Consider the following 23161-nt stretch of genomic DNA (forward strand, 5'->3'; position numbering starts at 1 on the left):
TCAATTCATTCTGCCTGGACTAAACAAACATGGATTTATTTCAGTATTTGTTGCAGTTGTTGTGTATTCTTTTTTAACTAATAAACCCATCAGAACAATTTACCAGGAAGAGTATGAATGGAAATTTCAAATTTTATACAAAGTCAGAAAACTATTAATAACAATCACATTATGAACTATGAAATGCAAGTAGCCTTTTTGGAGATGTGCTTTTAGAGATGTTAAGCGATAAGGGTGAAATCCACAGATCACATAAAACTCAGGAATAATTCCTTATATGTAAGCGGTTGGTTAAGTTCATTTGACTTAAGGAATGGGAGTCAAGTGTTAGATTCAGCTGCCCAAATGTGGAAGCCTAATGCAATTGGAGCTCCCACAGGGCTATCAGAGCATGGGATTTCTGGGATTTTTCTCAGACCCTCCTGAAGCAGCAGCTGAAGATGGGAGAAAGTGTGACATGGCATCTCAAGTGGTAATAGACGTCTGTCTTCTGGCAAGTGAATGACATCTTATTCTCTACTATCTGTAACTGGAGTGTAAAACTCATGCTCGCATGTAAGCAGTGTGGCAGGTTGACCTTGGCTGGCCACCAGGTGCCCACCAGGCTGTTCTATCATTCTCCTTCCTCAACCGGTTAGAGGGGGAAAATTTGACAAAAGGCTCGTAGGTTGAGATAAGGACAGGAAGATCACTTAGCAATTACTGTCATAGGCAAAACAGACTCAAATTGGGGAAATTAATTCAATTTATTGCCAATCAATTCAGAGTAGAATAATGAGAAATAAAATCAAATCTTAGAAAACACCTTCACCCCACCCTACCCTTCTTCCTGGGTTCAACTTCACTCCTAACTTCTCTGCCTTGTCCCCCTGGGTAATGCAGGGGGACAGGGAATGGGGTTTGTTGTCAGTTCATAATGCACTGTCTCTGCAGCACCTTCCTTCACACAGGTTGCCCAAAGAAGCTGTGGCTGCCCCATCCCTGGAGGTGTTCAAGGCCAGGTTTGAGCAGCCTGGTCTGGTGGGAGGTATCCCTGCCCATGGCAGGGGGGTTGGACCGAGGTGATCTTTAAGATCCCTTCCAACCCAAACCATTCTATGATTCTATGAGTCAATTAAACTGAACCAGTTAGAAATGGTATTGGGTTTACATGGCAAAGTTTTGGTAGCTGGAGGTGGGGAAGCTGCAGGGGTGGCCTCTGTGAGAATAGGGTTGTGGGCTCTAGAGCAGAGACTCCTCTGCAGCCCATGGAAATTTTGTAAGAATCCACGATGGAGTGGGTATTTCCCTGCAGTCTCTGGAGACATCACACTGCATCCCATAGAAAACCCAACCCTGAGCAGGTGGATATTTCCTAAAGAAGCTGAGGTCCATGGAGGATTTATGCTAGAGGAGATCCTGAAAGACTATAGCCTATGGAAAGGACCCATGCTGGAACAGGAAAGAAGTGTGAGTAGGAAGGAGTGACAGAGCAGAACAGTTACTAACTTCTCAGAAGACAAAAAGGGGTTGTTATATATATATATGAATATATATATTCATATATATGCATATATATTCATATATATATATGAAGGGATACTGTTAAAAATACAGAATGTTACAGTTATATATATGAATATATTTATATATTTTATATATATATTATATATATGAAGGGATACTGTTAAAAATACAGAATGTTACAGAGTTGCTTCACTTTAATTGTCCTCAACTTAGGCTTTATTCAGTGCAAGCGTATGTATGTCCAGTAGAAATCTCCAGCTGAGTTGGTCATCTTACGGTGTCCAACTTTGCCCAGTGCAACGTGATTTCCCAAAGTGTTCATCCTTTGGAGTGGGGCAGCAAGGAGCCTACCCAATGGGGTGCAGGTCCCCAATGGATGGGTTCCCTTCTGGTGCAACAGGTATATAAGGTTGTCCTAGAACAGAAAGATGAAGAACAGAGTTAAACGATGAACGGAGCTTAGCAAATGCAGAGTGGTTTTAATCCACCACATACCATGTCATTACCAGTGTGATGGCAGGATGTAGGCAAACTTCTGCATGGCTGGGAAAACCACACATCTGATTATGTAAAAAGTGTAGCCCACTTCCTCCTTTCTTCTTGTCTGACCTTGGTTGTTGCCCTCACATTTTTTCCTTACTGTTGTGCTGCATTTTGCCCCGTCATAAACACGTCTTCTCAGAGGTGCCACCAGATTCATGGATTGCCTCAGCATCCACCTGGAGTAGCTCCATTTTGCAGCCAGCATGAATCAACTGTGTCCAACATGGGAGCAACCCCTCACTCTTGACCACAGAGGCCACCCTAGCAGACCCTCTGCTACCAAAGCCTGGCCACAGACACCCAGTACACACCGAAAAAAAGTTTCTTATATTTACCTATCATCTTATACAGACTCTTTGATTTTAGTTTTCATCAACAGGTGAAAGGCATTTTTTATCATTTTCCCAGTAGTGCAGAATTGCTCCTCCTACTTCAGTGATAACGAGTCACCTTGTTCCTTCCTGTGTGTTTTAAAGGTACTAGCCAGGACACTGCTTCCAACAGGTAAGAGCACAAGGCTTATTTAATGCTAGAAAGGATGCACAACGACAATCGCAAAAGAATATATTCTAGATGTCTTTTGGGGCAGGTATATTCTCCTTAGTACTTGACAAGTGATATCTGAGGATTAATGAATGAGAGGGAATAAAGTGAAGGACATTTTAGTGTTAGTAAGGAAGCAGTATTTTAACAACTAACCCTAGGAGTATTTATGTTAGTTATGTTAGTTCTGAGATTGGTACTGTAGTTTTAGTCATTTTATCTCATCAAACTGCTACTTTGTTGGTACAGAAGGTTCTTCCAACGTGGTTGATTGAAAATGTAACATCCTCTGCTTTGGAGTGGTAAACATTTATTAAAATGATCTTTGTAATAGAGGTATGGAAAACAGTGACAATCAGATCTACATGTTGCTGTTTTCATTAATTCAAAATGTTGAATGTTTGGGATGTAAATGTTAGTACTCTGTCCTTCAAGGAGACTCTCATGAAAAGATGTAAATGCCAGTTGAACAAGTTCTGACCCCTTGACAACATCGCTAGTTACAGGCCTCCAACTGGACTCTGCACCTCTGATCACAACCCTGTTTCTTGAAATGAATGTATCATCTATCAAATTGTGGCATGGCACAGCTCACTTCTGCACACATGCTGCAGGTATAGGACAAAATGCACACATAAAAGGGTAGGGGAAAGGAAAACCTTTTAAGCTAAGGTATTAAACTATGCATAACCCAGAATATGATCAAGAATGTGTAATACAAAAACTGCAATGAAGCATTCAGTTTGTCTAAGAAAATGATATGATGTTTCATTTCACAGAAAAATTACCATATTTTTAAAAAAAAATTATTCCTCTCTAACTGAACAAATTCTCATGGTTGATTCTTTGTGTGAGTTTTTAAAGAAGGGATACAATTCTTCTGAGAAAGCACAGTCTTTAAACGTGAACATCACAGACATGTCAGTAACATTGAAAAAAGTCAACATTCTCTCTTCACAATCAAGGTAGACTCCGATTTTCCTGGGTTTTTTCTGCACCGTTAATGGTGTCCATGGATCAGTTCTTGCCCAGTAATTTTTAAAACTTAAGCCCAGAGCCCAGAATTGTTCTTTAGGTGACAGAGATATTGTTCCTTTCTTTGGAGCGGATTTTCCAGCTACTCCCAGGTCCCAGTCATTGCTTTTTTCAACATCCACTTCCCAGTAATGCTTCCCGGAGGAGAAACCTTTTGAGCCCAGCACACAGACAGATGAATCAAAACTCCTTTCAGTTTGAGTCACTTTCTGGGCCTGTGACTTATACGTAAAACTCTTCTCATCCGCATCAATAGACAAGTTTGGATGGGCTGTGTTCCCATCAACCTTGATGTCGTCTGCAACAAAGAGAAATTTGGGGGTTTATAAACATTTCTGTAAAGCAAATATGCAAGAAGAGAAGGAAGCCGTACTGTACAGCATTTTATTCTGAAAATCTCCCCACAACCAGTCTAGGAAGACCTCTTAGCCTGTAGCGATGAAGAACTGTGCTCAGACATCACTGCAATAAAAGGCATTTGCAGACTCACGGTCCTTTCCATGCTCAGCACTGCTTCTGTAGTATTCACAGATTTCAAGCCATTGAGTATAGACATAAGGAAAGACATTATTTTACCTGCATTGCCACGAGCCTTTCTGAACTCTGAAAACAAATAAGGAGAAAAAAAAAAAAAAAAGAGAACAAGAAAAAAACAGGTAAGAACAAAGTCCAAACATTGACTGAAAAGATTTCCCAGCTCCAAGTTGGGAAATCTCAGACTGAGTCTAAGCTTAAACTGTGCCGATCAACTGATAATCAAATTCCCTCTTGCTCTCTCAAGCCCTGTGATTACCTGCGAGGTCTGAAGAAGGGTCTGAAGCTGGGATGAGTTTCCTACTTGAGAACTGCTTTCTCCCTCAGGTCTCAATTTGCTGCCTTGGTGGCCTTTTACGTGGATGCCCCACCAGCCACACTCCACATTTCAAACCATGAGATACCCCTGGTCAGCAGCCCAGCATTTCCAGGGACACAGAAAGAGACAGCCACCTTCGTGACACTCATGGAAATAAGTTTCAGCCACATTTTGTGCATTTGTCAGGCGGCAGTGCATACAAAGGAACAGGTTGTGTGAATTTTCCCCAGTCCTCTGAAGGGAGGACAGAGCGCACTTTCCAGTGAGTTTCTGGGTACGTGCAACCATGACAGCTTTGTGCAATCGTGGCTGGGCAAAGAAGGATAGTGGAGAAGATGTGTCAGGCAGAGAGCCTGCTATCCAAACCAAGCTGCTGAGAAGTCAAATCAGACAAGTCAATATTAACTATTTGCCAGGGCAGAATCAGCTGAGCTTGTGTTTTTATGTGTGAGAGATGAAAAGGCAACCCAGCAGGATTGTGAAGTTGTGAAATGTGAGTTTAAGGGATTAGCTCAAAGGTAGGCATCTATATGTGAAAAACATATAGTTTTGGATGAATGCCTGAGCGCGTGAACATACAGGTGTGAGGAGCACACCTGGAACTGCATGAAGGGAAGGCTTTGAATCCCCAGGTGTCACAAGCTCTAAATTCATTGTCCTGTAAAACAAGAACCATTCCTTCCTCTCTTCGATTTTCCCCCTTCACTAGGCATAAAGGACTTAATTGACAACAATGACTTACCAATTTCTTTCCTCTGATCCACTGCAAACAAGAGAAATGCACAGAAAAAAAAACATTACTATGGATTAGACATCAGTACTTGGTAGCACTACAGGATGGCTCTGGATACAGACAACTCTATTAATACCAAAGTTCAGCCATATACTGAAATGCCATATTTTAAAACACTATTTCTGGATTCACCATAGGTTTCCATGCAGTCAGATCTACATGACATTCATGATCATTCTTAAATGGGCTTTTGTTCTTCCTATGCATATCAGGAGGAACTTTTCTGACTCGTGATATGCGGAAATCTTTTGCACACCAGAGGGCAACAGACGGTAAAGTATAGCCAGGTCATTAAAGCTGGATGTATCAAAAGACATGGGAAGAATACAACATGTAAAAGAGGACCATTTGAGCTACTGTGAGTTATTCCCATGGATTAGGTTAGGCTTCATAATAGAAACAGCTTCCTGAAGATTCAGGTGACATATTTCCAAGGAACATGCAGAGCAAAGTATAGACAATTTTCAATGACAATAAACATGAAAGCATGTAGGCAACCAGAGAGACTCACCATCCTTTGCAAGCAGTTTGTCTGACAAGTCCCCGTAGGCAGCAAGAGAAGAAGAGCAAGAAAGCCAAGTCAGGGCAAGAACCACAACTTGCAAAACAGTCCACTTTGGGACATTCTGCCCAAGGAAGCAACAAAAATCTGGCATGGTAAATGACTAATGCTCCTTGGAGCTGCATCTCACAGGCTTCTGACCCTAGTAGTGATCTCTTCAACACTCCATCACCACCCACTTTCCCACCAGGCTCCAGGGCTGGCTGATGGCCGAGGCTTTCCAGTCCCATCATCCCCATCTGAGCTCTACCTCTACATATCTTACCCTCAATCTCCTGCTTGTACTAAAGCATCCACCAGCCAGAACCCACAAGCAACACACGATGAAGACCCGCAAACCTCACAATTAGCTGACTCACATGACCTCTAGGGAGAAAGCAGCACTCACCAATCTCCTTCTTCAGGTTCTCTGCAAGAGGAGGGGAGGAAAGGATTACAACTTCCTTAGAACCCTACCTCAAGTACAGGGAAGACTAGGGAAAAAGCCTGGGTCTTATTAAGGAAGGCAGACTAAGCCTCTGTGAACACCAGCTGCCAGCCAGGGGTCTGAGCCAGTCTGCCAGCCATGGCACTGAGGCATGGCAGCAGCGCACTGCTTGCACTCACCCTTCTCTGCATGATGTGCTGCCCTGTCTTGTGACAGGAGCTCTTCTCCACATAAGAAGTAGGGAGAAAGAAGGGGGAGCAATGAGGGCTGCCCAGGTAGGGTCTGGTGCCAGCAGTGGGGACAGGGGCTCCCTCGGCTCTGGATGCAGCAGCATCCATCACCTTCAATCCTTGAGACCCATTGCCCTCCCACCCACTCCCTACACCTCACAGTAATGTCCCTCCCCAGCACAGACACCCAGCACGTCTGCTAGCTGTACTGGCATCACAGTCACATGTCCTCATGGCATGTCAGGTGCCGAGGGACACAGCACCTGTCCTCAACCAGCATCTGGCAAAACAGAAGCTGGAGTAGCCCCACCAAGACCTCCCTGCCCCTTCTTTCTGGCTCACACAGGGGATTCATCCTGGCAGTTTCCTACTTCCCAGGGGACAGTGTTCCCTTTCCCCGAGCATATGGATTCTCTCTCTTGGGTCACCACTTCTCCCCTTGACTCAGCAGCAAGGACGCAGAGCCTTCACAATGGAGCCCAGTAAGCAACAAGCCCCCCCAGTAATGAGAACAGCCCACCAGTCCTGCCAAATGCACGACAGGCCAGGAGAAAAACCAAAGACCCAGGCACAGGTCAACCCTGGGACAGTCAATTCTTCACTGCTGAGCTCACCCCATGGGCAGGCAAGGACACCAAACCCCAGACATCCACACTTACCAATCTGCCTCTCGAGGACTGCTGGAAGACAAAGACACCATAAATAGTACCCCCACAGCAGCTATTGGTCAACCCCTCATAAAAAAGAAAAGAGGCAAAATCCATCCCACAACTGCGCGTGGGGCACTGCCCTGGCAAAGCCCAAACCAGGGAGCACCAGCTGCCATGTTGAGTCTTGGGCACTGGCAGGGTCTTTCAACGTGGCACTCGGGAAGCAGTTGGCATTGCTGGAGCGTCCCTCCTCACCCACCCCGAGGCCTCTATCACGGTGCTGAAGGCATGTGAGCAAGCAGAAGACTCACCATTCATTGCACATAGTTTCGCTGCCGAGTCACCGTGATCACAGGAGAAGAAGCCATGATGTCAGGGCAAGACTCATAATGTCCTTGCAAACCAGTCCACTCTGTTTGCACTCCCACTCATCCTCCCTGGGACCGTCCACCCCAGGGAGGGATGAAAAACTCCTCTGGCATGGTGGATGGCTCACCCTCCTTGGAGCTACTCATCACATGGCTCTGACTGGGACCCATGTCCCTGCCAGGAGCCAGGCCTGGCCAGAGACCTAGGCTCTCCTCCCCACCGGCCGTACCGTGGCCTTCCCTCAACATCTCTCTCCTTCATGCTCCTGTCTGCACCAAACCTCCATCAGCTTGGACACCACCAGACACCCACCAGGACAACCCCAAATCTCACTTGTTGCATAGGCCGTGGCTGCCACTAGAGCTCCTTTTCTGGGGGACATTTGGTTGAAGAAAGCTGAGGGAAAGCATGGAGCGATCACCTCCAACCCAGCTGTCTCTCAGCATTCCTGACACCAGGCACGCTCATACTGCAGGCTCTCCTGGCTATATCTCGTGGGGTCAGGGCTGACTTGCCCTCCACTGTCCCACCCTGGCACTGCATGCCACGATCTGCTTGTAACATGGCCCCTGAGGAGTCGGTGACACTTACCAATCTCCTTTGGGTTTCCTGTAAGAAAAGAGGGGGAGGAATGGACACCTTGCTTAGCACCAGAACTCCAAGGAAGACAAGGGGAAAAATCATCCACAGGGGACCACGGATTGACAAGAGAAGCAAAGCCCTCATGTCTTGTAGCACGATTGCTATTGAGATCTGCAAGGAAGCCTTGCCCCACGAGTCCTCTACCAGGAACAAGGGATAACAGGGGCGTAGCACATCCCTCTTTCAGAGAGCATGCGTACTGGCTTCCTGGATCTCTTTGGAGAAAGACCCAGCCCACCCTCCCTTCCTGGCTGCCCATGCTGCACCACTCACACCGAGGCCCTTCGAAGGACAGCATAGAATGTCTTCAGTAAGACAGACTTGACCTCCTTGAAGACCTGCTCCCAATCAAAATTCTCCTGGGCACTGAGCCGTGGCAACAGTGCACTGCTTGCACTCACCCTTCTCTGCATGACGTGTTGTCCTGTCTTGTGACAGGAGCTTCTCTGCAAATAAGAGTTAAGGAGAGCAATGAGGGCTGCCCAGGTGGGGTCTGGTGCCAGCAGTGGGGACAGGGGCTCCCTCCTCCCTCGGCCCTGGCACAGGATCATCCATCACCTTCAATCCTTGAGACCCATTGCCCTCCCACCCACTCCCTACACCTCACAGTAATGTCCCTCCCCGGCACAGACACCCAGCACGTCTGCTAGCTGTACTTTCATCACAGTCACATGTCCTCATGGCATGTCAGGTGCCGAGGGACACAGCACCTGTCCTCAACCAGCATCTGGCAAAACAGAAGCTGGAGTAGCCCCACCAAGACCTCCCTGCCCCTTCTTTCTGGCTCACACAGGGGATTCATCCTGGCAGTTTCCTACTTCCCAGGGGACAGTGTTCCCTTTCCCCGAGCATGGATTCTCTCTCTTGGGTCACCACTTCTCCCCTTGACTCAGCAGCAAGGACGCAGAGCCTTCACAATGGAGCCCAGTAAGCAACAAGCCCCCCCAGTAATGAGAACAGCCCACCAGTCCTGCCAAATGCACGACAGGCCAGGAGAAAAACCAAAGACCCAGGCACAGGTCAACCCTGGGACAGTCAATTCTTCACTGCTGAGCTCACCCCATGGGCAGGCAAGGACACCAAACCCCAGACATCCACACTTACCAATCTGCCTCTCGAGGACTGCTGGAAGACAAAGACACCATAAATAGTACCCCCACAGCAGCTATTGGTCAACCCCTCATAAAAAAGAAAAGAGGCAAAATCCATCCCACAACTGCGCGTGGGGCACTGCCCTGGCAAAGCCCAAACCAGGGAGCACCAGCTGCCATGTTGAGTCTTGGGCACTGGCAGGGTCTTTCAACGTGGCACTCGGGAAGCAGTTGGCATTGCTGGAGCGTCCCTCCTCACCCACCCCGAGGCCTCTATCACGGTGCTGAAGGCATGTGAGCAAGCAGAAGACTCACCATTCATTGCACATAGTTTCGCTGCCGAGTCACCGTGATCACAGGAGAAGAAGCCATGATGTCAGGGCAAGACTCATAATGTCCTTGCAAACCAGTCCACTCTGTTTGCACTCCCACTCATCCTCCCTGGGACCGTCCACCCCAGGGAGGGATGAAAAACTCCTCTGGCATGGTGGATGGCTCACCCTCCTTGGAGCTACTCATCACATGGCTCTGACTGGGACCCATGTCCCTGCCAGGAGCCAGGCCTGGCCAGAGACCTAGGCTCTCCTCCCCACCGGCCGTACCGTGGCCTTCCCTCAACATCTCTCTCCTTCATGCTCCTGTCTGCACCAAACCTCCATCAGCTTGGACACCACCAGACACCCACCAGGACAACCCCAAATCTCACTTGTTGCATAGGCCGTGGCTGCCACTAGAGCTCCTTTTCTGGGGGACATTTGGTTGAAGAAAGCTGAGGGAAAGCATGGAGCGATCACCTCCAACCCAGCTGTCTCTCAGCATTCCTGACACCAGGCACGCTCATACTGCAGGCTCTCCTGGCTATATCTCGTGGGGTCAGGGCTGACTTGCCCTCCACTGTCCCACCCTGGCACTGCATGCCACGATCTGCTTGTAACATGGCCCCTGAGGAGTCGGTGACACTTACCAATCTCCTTTGGGTTTCCTGTAAGAAAAGAGGGGGAGGAATGGACACCTTGCTTAGCACCAGAACTCCAAGGAAGACAAGGGGAAAAATCATCTACAGGGGACCACGGACTGACAAGAGAAGCAAAGCCCTCATGTCTTGTAGCACGATTGCTATTGAGATCTGCAAGGAAGCCTTGCCCCACGAGTCCTCTACCAGGAACAAGGGATAACAGGGGCGTAGCACATCCCTCTTTCAGAGAGCATGCGTACTGGCTTCCTGGATCTCTTTGGAGAAAGACCCAGCCCACCCTCCCTTCCTGGCTGCCCATGCTGCACCACTCACACCGAGGCCCTTCGAAGGACAGCATAGAATGTCTTCAGTAAGACAGACTTGACCTCCTTGAAGACCTGCTCCCAATCAAAATTCTCCTGGGCACTGAGCCGTGGCAGCAGTGCACTGCTTGCACTCACCCTTCTCTGCATGACGTGTTGTCCTGTCTTGTGACAGGAGCTTCTCTGCAAATAAGAGTTAAGGAGAGCAATGAGGGCTGCCCAGGTAGGGTCTGGTGCCAGCAGTGGGGACAGGGGCTCCCTCCTCCCTCGGCCCTGGCACAGGATCATCCATCACCTTCAATCCTTGAGACCCATTGCCCTCCCACCCACTCCCTACACCTCACAGTAATGTCCCTCCCCGGCACAGACACCCAGCACGTCTGCTAGCTGTACTTTCATCACAGTCACATGTCCTCATGGCATGTCAGGTGCCGAGGGACACAGCACCTGTCCTCAACCAGCATCTGGCAAAACAGAAGCTGGAGTAGCCCCACCAAGACCTCCCTGCCCCTTCTTTCTGGCTCACACAGGGGATTCATCCTGGCAGTTTCCTACTTCCCAGGGGACAGTGTTCCCTTTCCCCGAGCATGGATTCTCTCTCTTGGGTCACCACTTCTCCCCTTGACTCAGCAGCAAGGACGCAGAGCCTTCACAATGGAGCCCAGTAAGCAACAAGCCCCCCCAGTAATGAGAACAGCCCACCAGTCCTGCCAAATGCACGACAGGCCAGGAGAAAAACCAAAGACCCAGGCACAGGTCAACCCTGGGACAGTCAATTCTTCACTGCTGAGCTCACCCCATGGGCAGGCAAGGACACCAAACCCCAGACATCCACACTTACCAATCTGCCTCTCGAGGACTGCTGGAAGACAAAGACACCATAAATAGTACCCCCACAGCAGCTATTGGTCAACCCCTCATAAAAAAGAAAAGAGGCAAAATCCATCCCACAACTGCGCGTGGGGCACTGCCCTGGCAAAGCCCAAACCAGGGAGCACCAGCTGCCATGTTGAGTCTTGGGCACTGGCAGGGTCTTTCAACGTGGCACTCGGGAAGCAGTTGGCATTGCTGGAGCGTCCCTCCTCACCCACCCCGAGGCCTCTATCACGGTGCTGAAGGCATGTGAGCAAGCAGAAGACTCACCATTCATTGCACATAGTTTCGCTGCCGAGTCACCGTGATCACAGGAGAAGAAGCCATGATGTCAGGGCAAGACTCATAATGTCCTTGCAAACCAGTCCACTCTGTTTGCACTCCCACTCATCCTCCCTGGGACCGTCCACCCCAGGGAGGGATGAAAAACTCCTCTGGCATGGTGGATGGCTCACCCTCCTTGGAGCTACTCATCACATGGCTCTGACTGGGACCCATGTCCCTGCCAGGAGCCAGGCCTGGCCAGAGACCTAGGCTCTCCTCCCCACCGGCCGTACCGTGGCCTTCCCTCAACATCTCTCTCCTTCATGCTCCTGTCTGCACCAAACCTCCATCAGCTTGGACACCACCAGACACCCACCAGGACAACCCCAAATCTCACTTGTTGCATAGGCCGTGGCTGCCACTAGAGCTCCTTTTCTGGGGGACATTTGGTTGAAGAAAGCTGAGGGAAAGCATGGAGCGATCACCTCCAACCCAGCTGTCTCTCAGCATTCCTGACACCAGGCACGCTCATACTGCAGGCTCTCCTGGCTATATCTCGTGGGGTCAGGGCTGACTTGCCCTCCACTGTCCCACCCTGGCACTGCATGCCACGATCTGCTTGTAACATGGCCCCTGAGGAGTCGGTGACACTTACCAATCTCCTTTGGGTTTCCTGTAAGAAAAGAGGGGGAGGAATGGACACCTTGCTTAGCACCAGAACTCCAAGGAAGACAAGGGGAAAAATCATCTACAGGGGACCACGGACTGACAAGAGAAGCAAAGCCCTCATGTCTTGTAGCACGATTGCTATTGAGATCTGCAAGGAAGCCTTGCCCCACGAGTCCTCTACCAGGAACAAGGGATAACAGGGGCGTAGCACATCCCTCTTTCAGAGAGCATGCGTACTGGCTTCCTGGATCTCTTTGGAGAAAGACCCAGCCCACCCTCCCTTCCTGGCTGCCCATGCTGCACCACTCACACCGAGGCCCTTCGAAGGACAGCATAGAATGTCTTCAGTAAGACAGACTTGACCTCCTTGAAGACCTGCTCCCAATCAAAATTCTCCTGGGCACTGAGCCGTGGCAGCAGTGCACTGCTTGCACTCACCCTTCTCTGCATGACGTGTTGTCCTGTCTTGTGACAGGAGCTTCTCTGCAAATAAGAGTTAAGGAGAGCAATGAGGGCTGCCCAGGTAGGGTCTGGTGCCAGCAGTGGGGACAGGGGCTCCCTCCTCCCTCGGCCCTGGCACAGGATCATCCATCACCTTCAATCCTTGAGACCCATTGCCCTCCCACCCACTCCCTACACCTCACAGTAATGTCCCTCCCCGGCACAGACACCCAGCACGTCTGCTAGCTGTACTTTCATCACAGTCACATGTCCTCATGGCATGTCAGGTGCCGAGGGACACAGCACCTGTCCTCAACCAGCATCTGGCAAAACAGAAGCTGGAGTAGCCCCACCAAGACCTCCCTGCCCCTTCTTTCTGGCTCACACAGGGGATTCATCCTGGCAGTTTCCTACTTCCCAGGGGACAGTGTTCCCTTTCCCCGAGCATGGATTCTCTCTCTTGGGTCACCACTTCTCCCCTTGACTCAGCAGCAAGGACGCAGAGCCTTCACAATGGAGCCCAGTAAGCAACAAGCCCCCCCAGTAATGAGAACAGCCCACCAGTCCTGCCAAATGCACGACAGGCCAGGAGAAAAACCAAAGACCCAGGCACAGGTCAACCCTGGGACAGTCAATTCTTCACTGCTGAGCTCACCCCATGGGCAGGCAAGGACACCAAACCCCAGACATCCACACTTACCAATCTGCCTCTCGAGGACTGCTGGAAGACAAAGACACCATAAATAGTACCCCCACAGCAGCTATTGGTCAACCCCTCATAAAAAAGAAAAGAGGCAAAATCCATCCCACAACTGCGCGTGGGGCACTGCCCTGGCAAAGCCCAAACCAGGGAGCACCAGCTGCCATGTTGAGTCTTGGGCACTGGCAGGGTCTTTCAACGTGGCACTCGGGAAGCAGTTGGCATTGCTGGAGCGTCCCTCCTCACCCACCCCGAGGCCTCTATCACGGTGCTGAAGGCATGTGAGCAAGCAGAAGACTCACCATTCATTGCACATAGTTTCGCTGCCGAGTCACCGTGATCACAGGAGAAGAAGCCATGATGTCAGGGCAAGACTCATAATGTCCTTGCAAACCAGTCCACTCTGTTTGCACTCCCACTCATCCTCCCTGGGACCGTCCACCCCAGGGAGGGATGAAAAACTCCTCTGGCATGGTGGATGGCTCACCCTCCTTGGAGCTACTCATCACATGGCTCTGACTGGGACCCATGTCCCTACCAGGAGCCAGGCCTGGCCAGAGACCTAGGCTCTCCTCCCCACCGGCCGTACCGTGGCCTTCCCTCAACATCTCTCTCCTTCATGCTCCTGTCTGCAGTCATAATACCTTGTTGAAATGTCAGGTGCCGAGGGACACAGCACCTGTCCTCAACCAGCATCTGGCAAACCAGAAGCTGGAGTAGCCCCACAACAACCTCCCTGCCCCTTCTTTCTGGCTCACACAGGGGATTCATCCTGACAGTTTCCTACTTCCCGGGGGACAGTGTTCCCTTTCCCTGGGCATGGATTCTTTCTCTTGGGCCACCACCTCTCCCTTTGACTGAATAGCAAAGGGCACTGAGCCTTCACAAGTCAGTAATAGGGCCCTCCAGAAATAAGAACACCCCACCAGCCCTGCTGAATGCATGCCTGGCCAGGAGAACGGCCAAGAAACCCAGGAACAGGACAACCCTGGGACAGTCAGTTCTTCACTACTAGATTTGTACCATGGGAAGGCAAGGACTCTAAACCCCCAACATCCACACTTACCAATCTGCTTCTGAAGGGATGCTGAAAGGCAAAGATATCATAAATAGTAACTCCACAATTGCTACTGGGAGACGCCCCCCAAGAAGGAGGACTCAAAGCCAGACGACAACTGGGTGTGGGGTTGATTCTTCACTGCCATGAAGAAATGGGCAATGGGATCTCTGTAATGCGGAAATAGCTTACCTGGTAAAATAATGAGAACAAGGAGGCAGATAATCCAGATGAAGTTTCCATTTTCTAAAAAAAATGGAGAAAAAATATTAAAAAATGCATCAATTTTGTTGCAGTATAGTACACACATATAGAGCGTGGCCATGGTGTCACATAATCTGCACTATTTGGACATGGTTGTCAGAAAAATGCTTTCAGCAAAATCATTCATGTGGAAATATGATGAGGAACACAAAAAGTCTTATAGAAAGATGAAAGCGGACACTGATAGTTGCATTTTAGATTCACTGCCTTGTGCTCAAGAATTTTCCACATACACACACTGAAAAACAGATTTGACATGCTCTGGGAAGTATTTTTTCTATTCCTTGGGAAGTTTTTAATTATTTTTAGTCTTTGCAATTGGTCCATTTTTTTTTTTTCAAGAGGTCACTTTCTTTTAAGGAAGCAATGATGTTCTAGTTGTTACTGTTAAAATACTTTTGTTTAAGAAAACTTGACCTTTGAAGCTTTCACTGAGAAGAAGTTTCAGAGGAAAGCTGAGCCTTAGCCTTTGTGCTCAACACCCCCTTTCAGGCAGAATAACCTTCTAATAGTCTAATGCCAAAGTCTTTCCTTACTGGCACAAATTCCAACAGCTGACAGTCTGAAGAACTTTGCCAGCATCAAATAAGATGGTCATACTGGGAGACAGACTAGTGTACGCTTAGCTCAGGAGCCCACTGTCTTCCTGCCTGTCTGAGGTCAGCAGATGCTCTTCCCATTTCAGCCACAGTCCTGACAGTGGGGTGCTGTGACTGCAGATTCCTTGACTACCTAAAGTATTGAGCAACAGGCTTCTCTTAGGCAAAATCTCTTTCTCTAACTATTATACCTGTTAGTCTTTATAGTATGAAATTGTATCACCTTTCTTTAGAATTCTATACTTTGCATCCTAGCCTCTCTCCTCGCGTGGCACGGGCCAGTTGCAAAATTTCATTATGCTCTCAAATGGATTCAGCTATGGAGTGTTGTGGGAAACTGAGTGAAATAATTCACAGCATTAGGCCCAGCCTTCTCATTAGTGGAGGATGATGAGGTAACCAAGGAAAAACAGGGTAGCTTCACTTGCTCGGAGAATGCCAAAGCAAGTGAAATAGGTTTCAATTGCTGCATACCTGATTGTTGAGCAATCTGTGGTCTGCGTTCCCCCTCAGTGGTCACAAAAGAAGGTGGTGGTTGCCCACAGGGTAACTCAATGGAACTTTCTATTGTAAAAATATTGTCTGTCTCCTGTAGAATGCTTGTCTGGGCCAGCAAAGATACATCTTCTCCTTGGGGATTAATCCACATCACTTTGGGCTTTACATAGGAACCACTTATTCTGCCCTTGTACGTACAACTGCTTGAATGTGGTACAATAATTTCATTCATGGCACCTGTAACAGAAGCAATTTAACAGCACCGCACCTGGCACAACACAGAAACACCAAGAATGCCATAAAAGAGATCTCACAGAACACCTGCATTTTTGTTACTGTTTCATCTCTAATCAAAAGCATCTGGTTTTTGAGCATTTAATTTTTAGTAATTCCACACTTGAAAGAGTCATATGGGCTTTCTTTGTGGAAGAGCGAAACTGCTGAAATAAATGAAAACAGAGAGGACTGAGTACAAGGAGCTCTTCCCAAACCATAACTGATACAGCCTGCCACTTCAGGTGAGAAGGTAGAAAAAGAGAAGTGATGTTAAAGAGATAAGAGTTCTCAGGTTCAGACTGTTAAAAATAAAGGAAAGCTATGAGCCCCTGAAGCTATGGCTGAACTTGGCCCAAAGAGGCAGAGCAATGAGAAGATCACTCTCAGCACTTTCCTGGGGGATCGATTCATGGTGTTCCCCTGAGGATGCCACAAGGCCGACCCAAACCTCCATCATCGAAAAGCAAAGATTTCTGCTGAAGAGTAAGATTCTACAGTGTGTGTGGGTCTTCAGGGCAGGTGCCGAGACCTGTCCAATTTCAGCTCTTCCAGCAATAATAGAGGGGTCTGGTTCCCTCAACAAAGCAGATGTAGGTGTGAAACCATGACCTACCTGATCGGCTTATCTTGGATTTGACGAGTTTGACTACACACACCACATCTAAGTTATCACAAGACACTGTGATGATGCTTTGCACCGTGAAACGGTCTCTCTCACTCCAGGTTACATTTGTCTCAGCCTCCACATTTACTGCGTCTCCTCCATAGTTCATCCAAATGACTTCAGGCTTTGGGTACCACTTTTTTGACTTACACGTGTAGCGACACATATTCTCCTCTTGCACATCCCTGTCCACAGTTGGCTTATACCCAATTGCTGTAACAGAGTAAGTCAATGACTATGAGACAAAGTTAGAGTTACTGCAAAATGACTACTACATCAAAATAAACCAACGAAATTCATAAAACCTCAGTGTGTTGCTCTAAAGATTCATAGCTCATAAAAAAAAACATCCCTGGTCACATCAAAGGGGTCATTTACCTGGACTCCAACAATGGTAAGTGCTGGGGCATCTTATCACAGAGAAAGAGCAAACGCCAGTGAGCCTGGGTGATCAAAGGTCAGAAAGAGCATCTGGGAGTTTGTGAAAGAGAGGAGCACTGTCTACGTGACTGAGGGGGGTATGATACAGGTCCATAAAAAAGGAATGGCATGGAGAGGCAGAAAAGCAAGGAATTGTTCCCTGTCTTGTCCAACACCAAAAGAGGGGGCATCAAGTCAGCCTAGCACGTGGTAGGTTCAAAAGAAAAGAAATGACAAAGGCCTTCAAACACGCCATTGATCTGTGGAACAGACTGATGCCGGATTTGTGGGTAATAGATGTTTCCATGCACTCAGACTAAGCTCCAGAGTGGGACGTGTCCAACAGGAGGTCAGATCTGATGAGGTGCTTTTTGGAAGTGCTTTCAGGCTTGCACTGGGGACAGGTCTTCTGAGACAGGGCATTTCTAATGAGGAGGGAAAAGGGGCCCTTACCATATCATTATGTGCACTGCACATTGGTGAATACCTTCCCTAATAGCTCTGAGTAATTATTTTTTCATTTTACAAAGCAAAACAGCCCTAACTGGAGAGGCTGAACATTCATAAATGACTATAGGTTGTTTATATATGGATATTCAGCACCTATACAGGGATTTATATAAGGATATTCAGCATCTTAATATTTTTCCCACATGAGAAGCCAGATGTCTTGTCCCCCTCAGTGCACAGCTTTTAGAAATTCAGAATTGAAGCAAGTCTTTCCAGCTACTTCCTACGTCTTTGCTTATTTCCCCATTTCTCCGAATAACCGTTACGCATGATGAAGCCCTGCTTTTGTGGAGATGGCTAAACACCTACCTGCCGAAGGGGAGTAGTGAATGAATTCCTCATTTTGTTTTGATTGCATGGGTGACTTTTGCTTTATCTGTTAAACTGTCTTTATCTCAGGCCATGCTTTTCATACATTGACCCTTCTGATTCTCTCCTCTCCTCCATCCCACCAAGGCAGGGAATGAAGAAGTGGCTGTGTGCTGCTTAGCTGCCTACTGGGGTTAAACCATGACAAGGTCTCAGCTGTCCAGCAAGGAAGAGGCAGAGTCAGAGAGTCACAATGGGAACTGAACTCAACATGCTCATAGCAGGCCACATTTCACTGTGGAAATCTCCCTGCTTACCTGTAACACCAAGGCGAGTGGTAGCCTCCTGCATGACAGCACTGCCATTCAGTGCACAAACATATGTCCCCTCATCTGCTACTTGCACTTGCTGGATGACCAGAAGAAGTGCTCTTCCCTTCCAGTGTCCCACGATCCTCCACTCATCTTCATCCTTGCACTGCTCCACCACCCCACCCAGGCTGGAGGAAGAGCACAGTGGAGCATCCCTCCCCTTTTCCATTTTGTACCAGAGCACGCTGGTGTTAGAGGGGACATTGTCTGTCACCTGGCAGGACAGAGTCACTTGATCTTCAACAAGGACAACTGATGGTTCAATGCTGATGGTGAGAGGCACTTCACCTGCAAGGAAGAGGTGGGAGCAAACACACTGGTTTTCCCCACGAGCGTAATGTTTCCATAGAGGGAAGAAAGCCACATGCGTTAGCTGAATCCAAAACAGAAAGCTGAGCTCCAGGTTAGAGTCTCACAGTCCTTTACAGTAGTGAGGACAGGGTCTTGAGTCATTGCTACCACCTCCTCCAAGGACAGACATGCTTTACAGTTAGCAAATTTCCTCAGCTTATATAGGACACCTGTGTTACATACTCACAGGCACTGTGGGCAGCAATTTATTCAGGAAGACAACAAGTACACTGGTGCAAGGAATGCAAACCAAACGCATTGAGCTAGAAGAGAGCTACCACTGTGATCTATGGAGTCTGCAAAATTACAATCTGCAAAGCAATCTGCACAGGCTCCTGCTCTCCACAGGCCCTGGCTCTGTGACCTGGGAGAGACTGAACATGTCTCTCTCACGTGTCTGGTAAGATAATACACCTATGCCGCTTCCCTGACATAGCTGACACCCCGCAGCAGGACTGGGGTGTCTCACATCACCAAGATGGGCGATGTTGTCCCAAACTTGGGCTTGGAGGTGTCAAACACCACATACAATCTACAGTGCATTTGTTGCTTTAAGGACTATGAACAGAAGTGCAGGTGTGGTATTTTAGGATAACTGGCTAGCTGGGTACAGTAGGGAGTTTCTTACCTCTAAGCCACTTTCCAATTAAAACACATGTAAGAGTAAAGAACAGGACAAGCACAAGCTTCCTTTTTGACCACTCCATGGGGGTCAATTCAGATTGCTTCTGTTCCTCCTGGAAATAGATGATGCATTTTAAAAATGAGAAAGAATTCCCTGGAGGAATGAAACAGAGAGGAGTGAATCTTACTAAAGACAGAAACACAAAGGCGGCACCTGGCTCTGCCCACTTTGGGGCTACATGGTGTTGGAGGGGTCACCTGCAGCTCATGGCTCCTTTCTCTGAAGGAAAAGCTGCCTGTTCCCATTCCCTGCCAGTGCCTATTCTTGGGCACAGGAACATCAGACTTCAAACTGATTTGGATGGCAGGCCAGAAGTCCAGGATGCCCACTGCCAGCCCTGTACACATATTACCAGGCTCTCATGCAATAAATCTTTTGTTGGATGTGTCTAGGAAACTGGGCTGTGCTTCATACTTCCCACCCTACTTTGATTCTGCAGGTGTGTGTCACCTGATGCAAGAGTCTCTGAGAAAGAACACTACCCTGGATGAGGATTTGATGGAGGATCACAGAAAATCCTACTTTTTCTTCATTACAGATGAGCAGGTGTGGTTCTCATGCATGAATGAGAGAGAATGGGAGCAACAGCCTGGTCTGGTTCTCCCACACTGTCCTTGGAAACTTTACCAGGGTCCCGTCTCATAAGGCCTGAGAAAAGCAGTGTATTCTGCAGAGGTGCAACACTGCAGCTCACCTGTGCCCAGTGAATTGTGACTTTACTCCCACTGGCCACGCTCTTCCTCCTCTGTTCCTTGCCCAGCCTGGCTAAAGCAATCAGCACACCCCTATCTCTATGGCTGTGTTATCTTGCACCCGCAGATTATCTTAACTCCCAACAAACTTGGACTCTTGTACTCTCTCTTAGCAGAAAACGTTGGTGAACTGTTGATGGGCAGAAAAAGAGTTGCTCGGTAGGGCAATAAAACTGGAGGAGCTGGTCGTGCTCTAAGGAAGCAGCAGGGGAGTACCCTGTGACTTGCAAAGGTCTAGCATTTACTCTAAATGCACAAAGTATAAGAGGGAGGTAATGCAAGCACAGTGCAGGAAAACACCAGGCATCACACTAAGCACCTGAAAGGTAGGTGAGGTACAATAAGGCATCCCCAGGGAAGCCCCCTCCCTTTGCTTTACTGAAACCCAGAGTCACGCTGAGCTCCTGGGCGGAAAAGCTCAACTACATATCAAAATGCACAATGGCCCACATTCTGAGTACCAACTGGCATTTACAACATCTTTTCATAAGAGTGTCCTTGAAGGACAGAGTACTAACATTTACGTCTCAAACATTCAACATTTTGAGTGAATGAAAACAGCAACATGTAGATCTGGTTGTCACTGTTTTTTATCTTTGCACTCTTATTCTACAACCCTCAATTCCCTGCTATGCTAAATATTTATACCTCTATTACAAAGATCATTTTAATAAATATTTACCACTCCAAAGCAGAGGATGTTACATTTTCAATCAACCACGTTGGAAGAACCTTCTGTACCAACAAAGTAGCAGTTTGATGAGATAAAATGACTAAAACTACAGTACCAATCTCAGAACTAACATAACTAACACAAACACTCCTAGGGTTAGTTGTTAAAATACTGCTTCCTTACTAACACTAAGATATCCTTCACTTTATTCCCTCTCACTCATTAATCCTCAGATATCACTTGTCAAGTACTAAGGAGAATATACCTGCCCCAAAAGACATCTAGAATATATTCTTTTGCGATTGTCATTGTGCGTCCTTTCTAGCATTAAATAAGCCTTGTGCTCTTACCTGTTGGAAGCAGTGTCCTGGCTAGTACCTTTAAAACACACAGGAAGGAACAAGGTGACTCGTTATCACTGAAGTAGGAGGAGCAATTCTGCACTACTGGGAAAATGATAAGAAATGCCTTTCACCTGTTGATGAAAACTAAAATCAAAGAGTCTGTATAAGACGATAGGTAAATATAAGAAACTTTTTTTCGGTGTGTACTGGGTGTCTGTGGCCAGGCTTTGGTAGCAGAGGGTCTGCTAGGGTGGCCTCTGTGGTCAAGAGTGAGGGGTTGCTCCCATGTTGGACACAGTTGATTCATGCCGGCTGCAAAATGGAGCTACTCCAGGCGGATGCTGAGGCAATCCATGAATCTGGCGGCACCTCTGAGAAGACGTGTTTATGACGGGGCAAAATGCAGCACAACAGTAAGGAAAAATGTGAGGGCAACAACCAAGGTCAAGACAAGGAGGTAGGGGAGGAGGTGCTTCCTTTGCCAGAGCAAAAATTCACCTGCCTGTGAAGAGGACCACAGTGGAGCAGGTACCAACACTACAGCCCCTGGGGGTCCCTATACTACAGCTGGTGGGAATTCCCTGAAGGAAAATGCAGCCCATGGAGAGGCCCTGTGGGAGCAGGTTTATCCTGAAGGACTGTAGCCTACAGAGAGCCCACGCTGGAGCAGGGGAAAAGTGTGAGGAGGAAGGTCTGGCAGAAAGGAACTGTTATGGACTGACCATGACGCCCCATTCTCTGTCCCCCTGTGCCACTCACAGGTTGGGGGAGGTAGAGGAGTTGGAAGTAAAGGAGTGAAGTTGAGCCTGGGAAAAAGGAGCACAGGGGGAAGGTGTTTGGGATTTTGTGTCTGTTTCAATGATCCCTTGTGGACAAGAAGGCCAATGGTCTCCTGTGGTGCATTTAGAAGAGCATGGCCAAGCAGGTTGAGGGAGGTCATCTTCCCCCTCTGCTCTGCCCTGGTGAGGCACCTGGAGTACTGTGTCCATTTCTGGGCCCCCCAGTTCAAGAAAGACAAGGAACTACTAGAGAGAGTCCATCAGAGGGCTACAAAGATGATCAGGGACTGGAGCACCTCTCTGATGAGGAAAGGCTGAGACCTGGGTCTGTTTAGCCTGGAGAAGAGAAGACTGAGAGGAGATCTCATCAATGCTTATCAATATCTAACAGGCGGGTGTCAGGAGGATGGGGACAGAGTCTTTAAGGCTGTGCCCAGTGACAGGACAAAGAGCAACGGGCACAAACTGAAACACGGGAAGTTCCATCTCAACATGAGGAAATACTTCTTCACTTGGAGGGTGCCAGAGCTCTGGAACAGGCTGCTCTGAGAGGTGGTGGAGTCTCCGTCTCTGCAGATATTCAAACCCCATCTGGATGGGTGACAGCCTGTCCAACCTCTTCTAGGTGAACCTGCTATGGTGAAGAGGTTGGACCAGTTCTCCACAGGCTGCAGTCCTTCAAGATAACCCTTCTCCACCATGGGCTCTCCATGGACCTCAGCTTCTTTAGGAAATATCCACCTGCTCAGGGTTGGGTTTTCTATGGGATGCAGTGTGATGTCTCCAGAGACTGCAGGGAAATACCCGCTCAATCATGGATTCTTACAAACTTTCCATGGGCTGCAGAGGAGTCTCTGCTCTATGGCCCACAACCCTCTTCTCACAGAGGCCACCCCTGCAGCCTCCCCACCTCCATCTACCAAAACTTTGCCATGTAAACCCAACACCATTTCTAATTGGAATTTGACAATTTTGTCACAAGCAGCTCTGAATATTTTTCAGAACAAATGGTTCGGAGACAGTAAAAAGTTTTACTCTACCCTCTGCTCGCCAAAGTTTAACCAAGACAGGTGTGAAAACAGGAAATACAATGAAAAGAAAGTGGTATGAAGTTGACATACAATTTATTGTAAAGATTTT

General features: G+C 48.1%; 1 protein-coding gene across 1 annotated transcript; it reads right to left on the reverse strand.

Annotated features, from left to right (window-relative positions):
- Positions 1-3398: 3398 nt before the first annotated feature.
- LOC141735041 (uncharacterized) lies at positions 3399-22722 on the reverse strand. The gene is made up of 21 exons (XM_074567467.1): positions 22638-22722; positions 21965-22048; positions 19417-19566; positions 18384-18725; positions 16777-17040; positions 15864-16124; positions 14719-14772; positions 13470-13490; positions 12767-12811; positions 12315-12332; positions 11364-11384; positions 10661-10705; positions 10209-10226; positions 9258-9278; positions 8555-8599; positions 8103-8120; positions 7152-7172; positions 6224-6244; positions 5223-5243; positions 4118-4230; positions 3399-3932 (listed from the first exon to the last, which is right to left on the reverse strand). The coding sequence occupies exons 1-21, from the start codon at positions 22720-22722 to the stop codon at positions 3399-3401; spliced, it is 2202 nt and encodes a 733-aa protein (XP_074423568.1).
- Between the last annotated feature and the right edge of the window lie 439 nt (positions 22723-23161).

Source organism: Larus michahellis, chromosome 28, assembly GCF_964199755.1.
Source record: "Larus michahellis chromosome 28, bLarMic1.1, whole genome shotgun sequence".
NCBI classification, from domain to species: Eukaryota; Metazoa; Chordata; class Aves; order Charadriiformes; family Laridae; genus Larus; species Larus michahellis.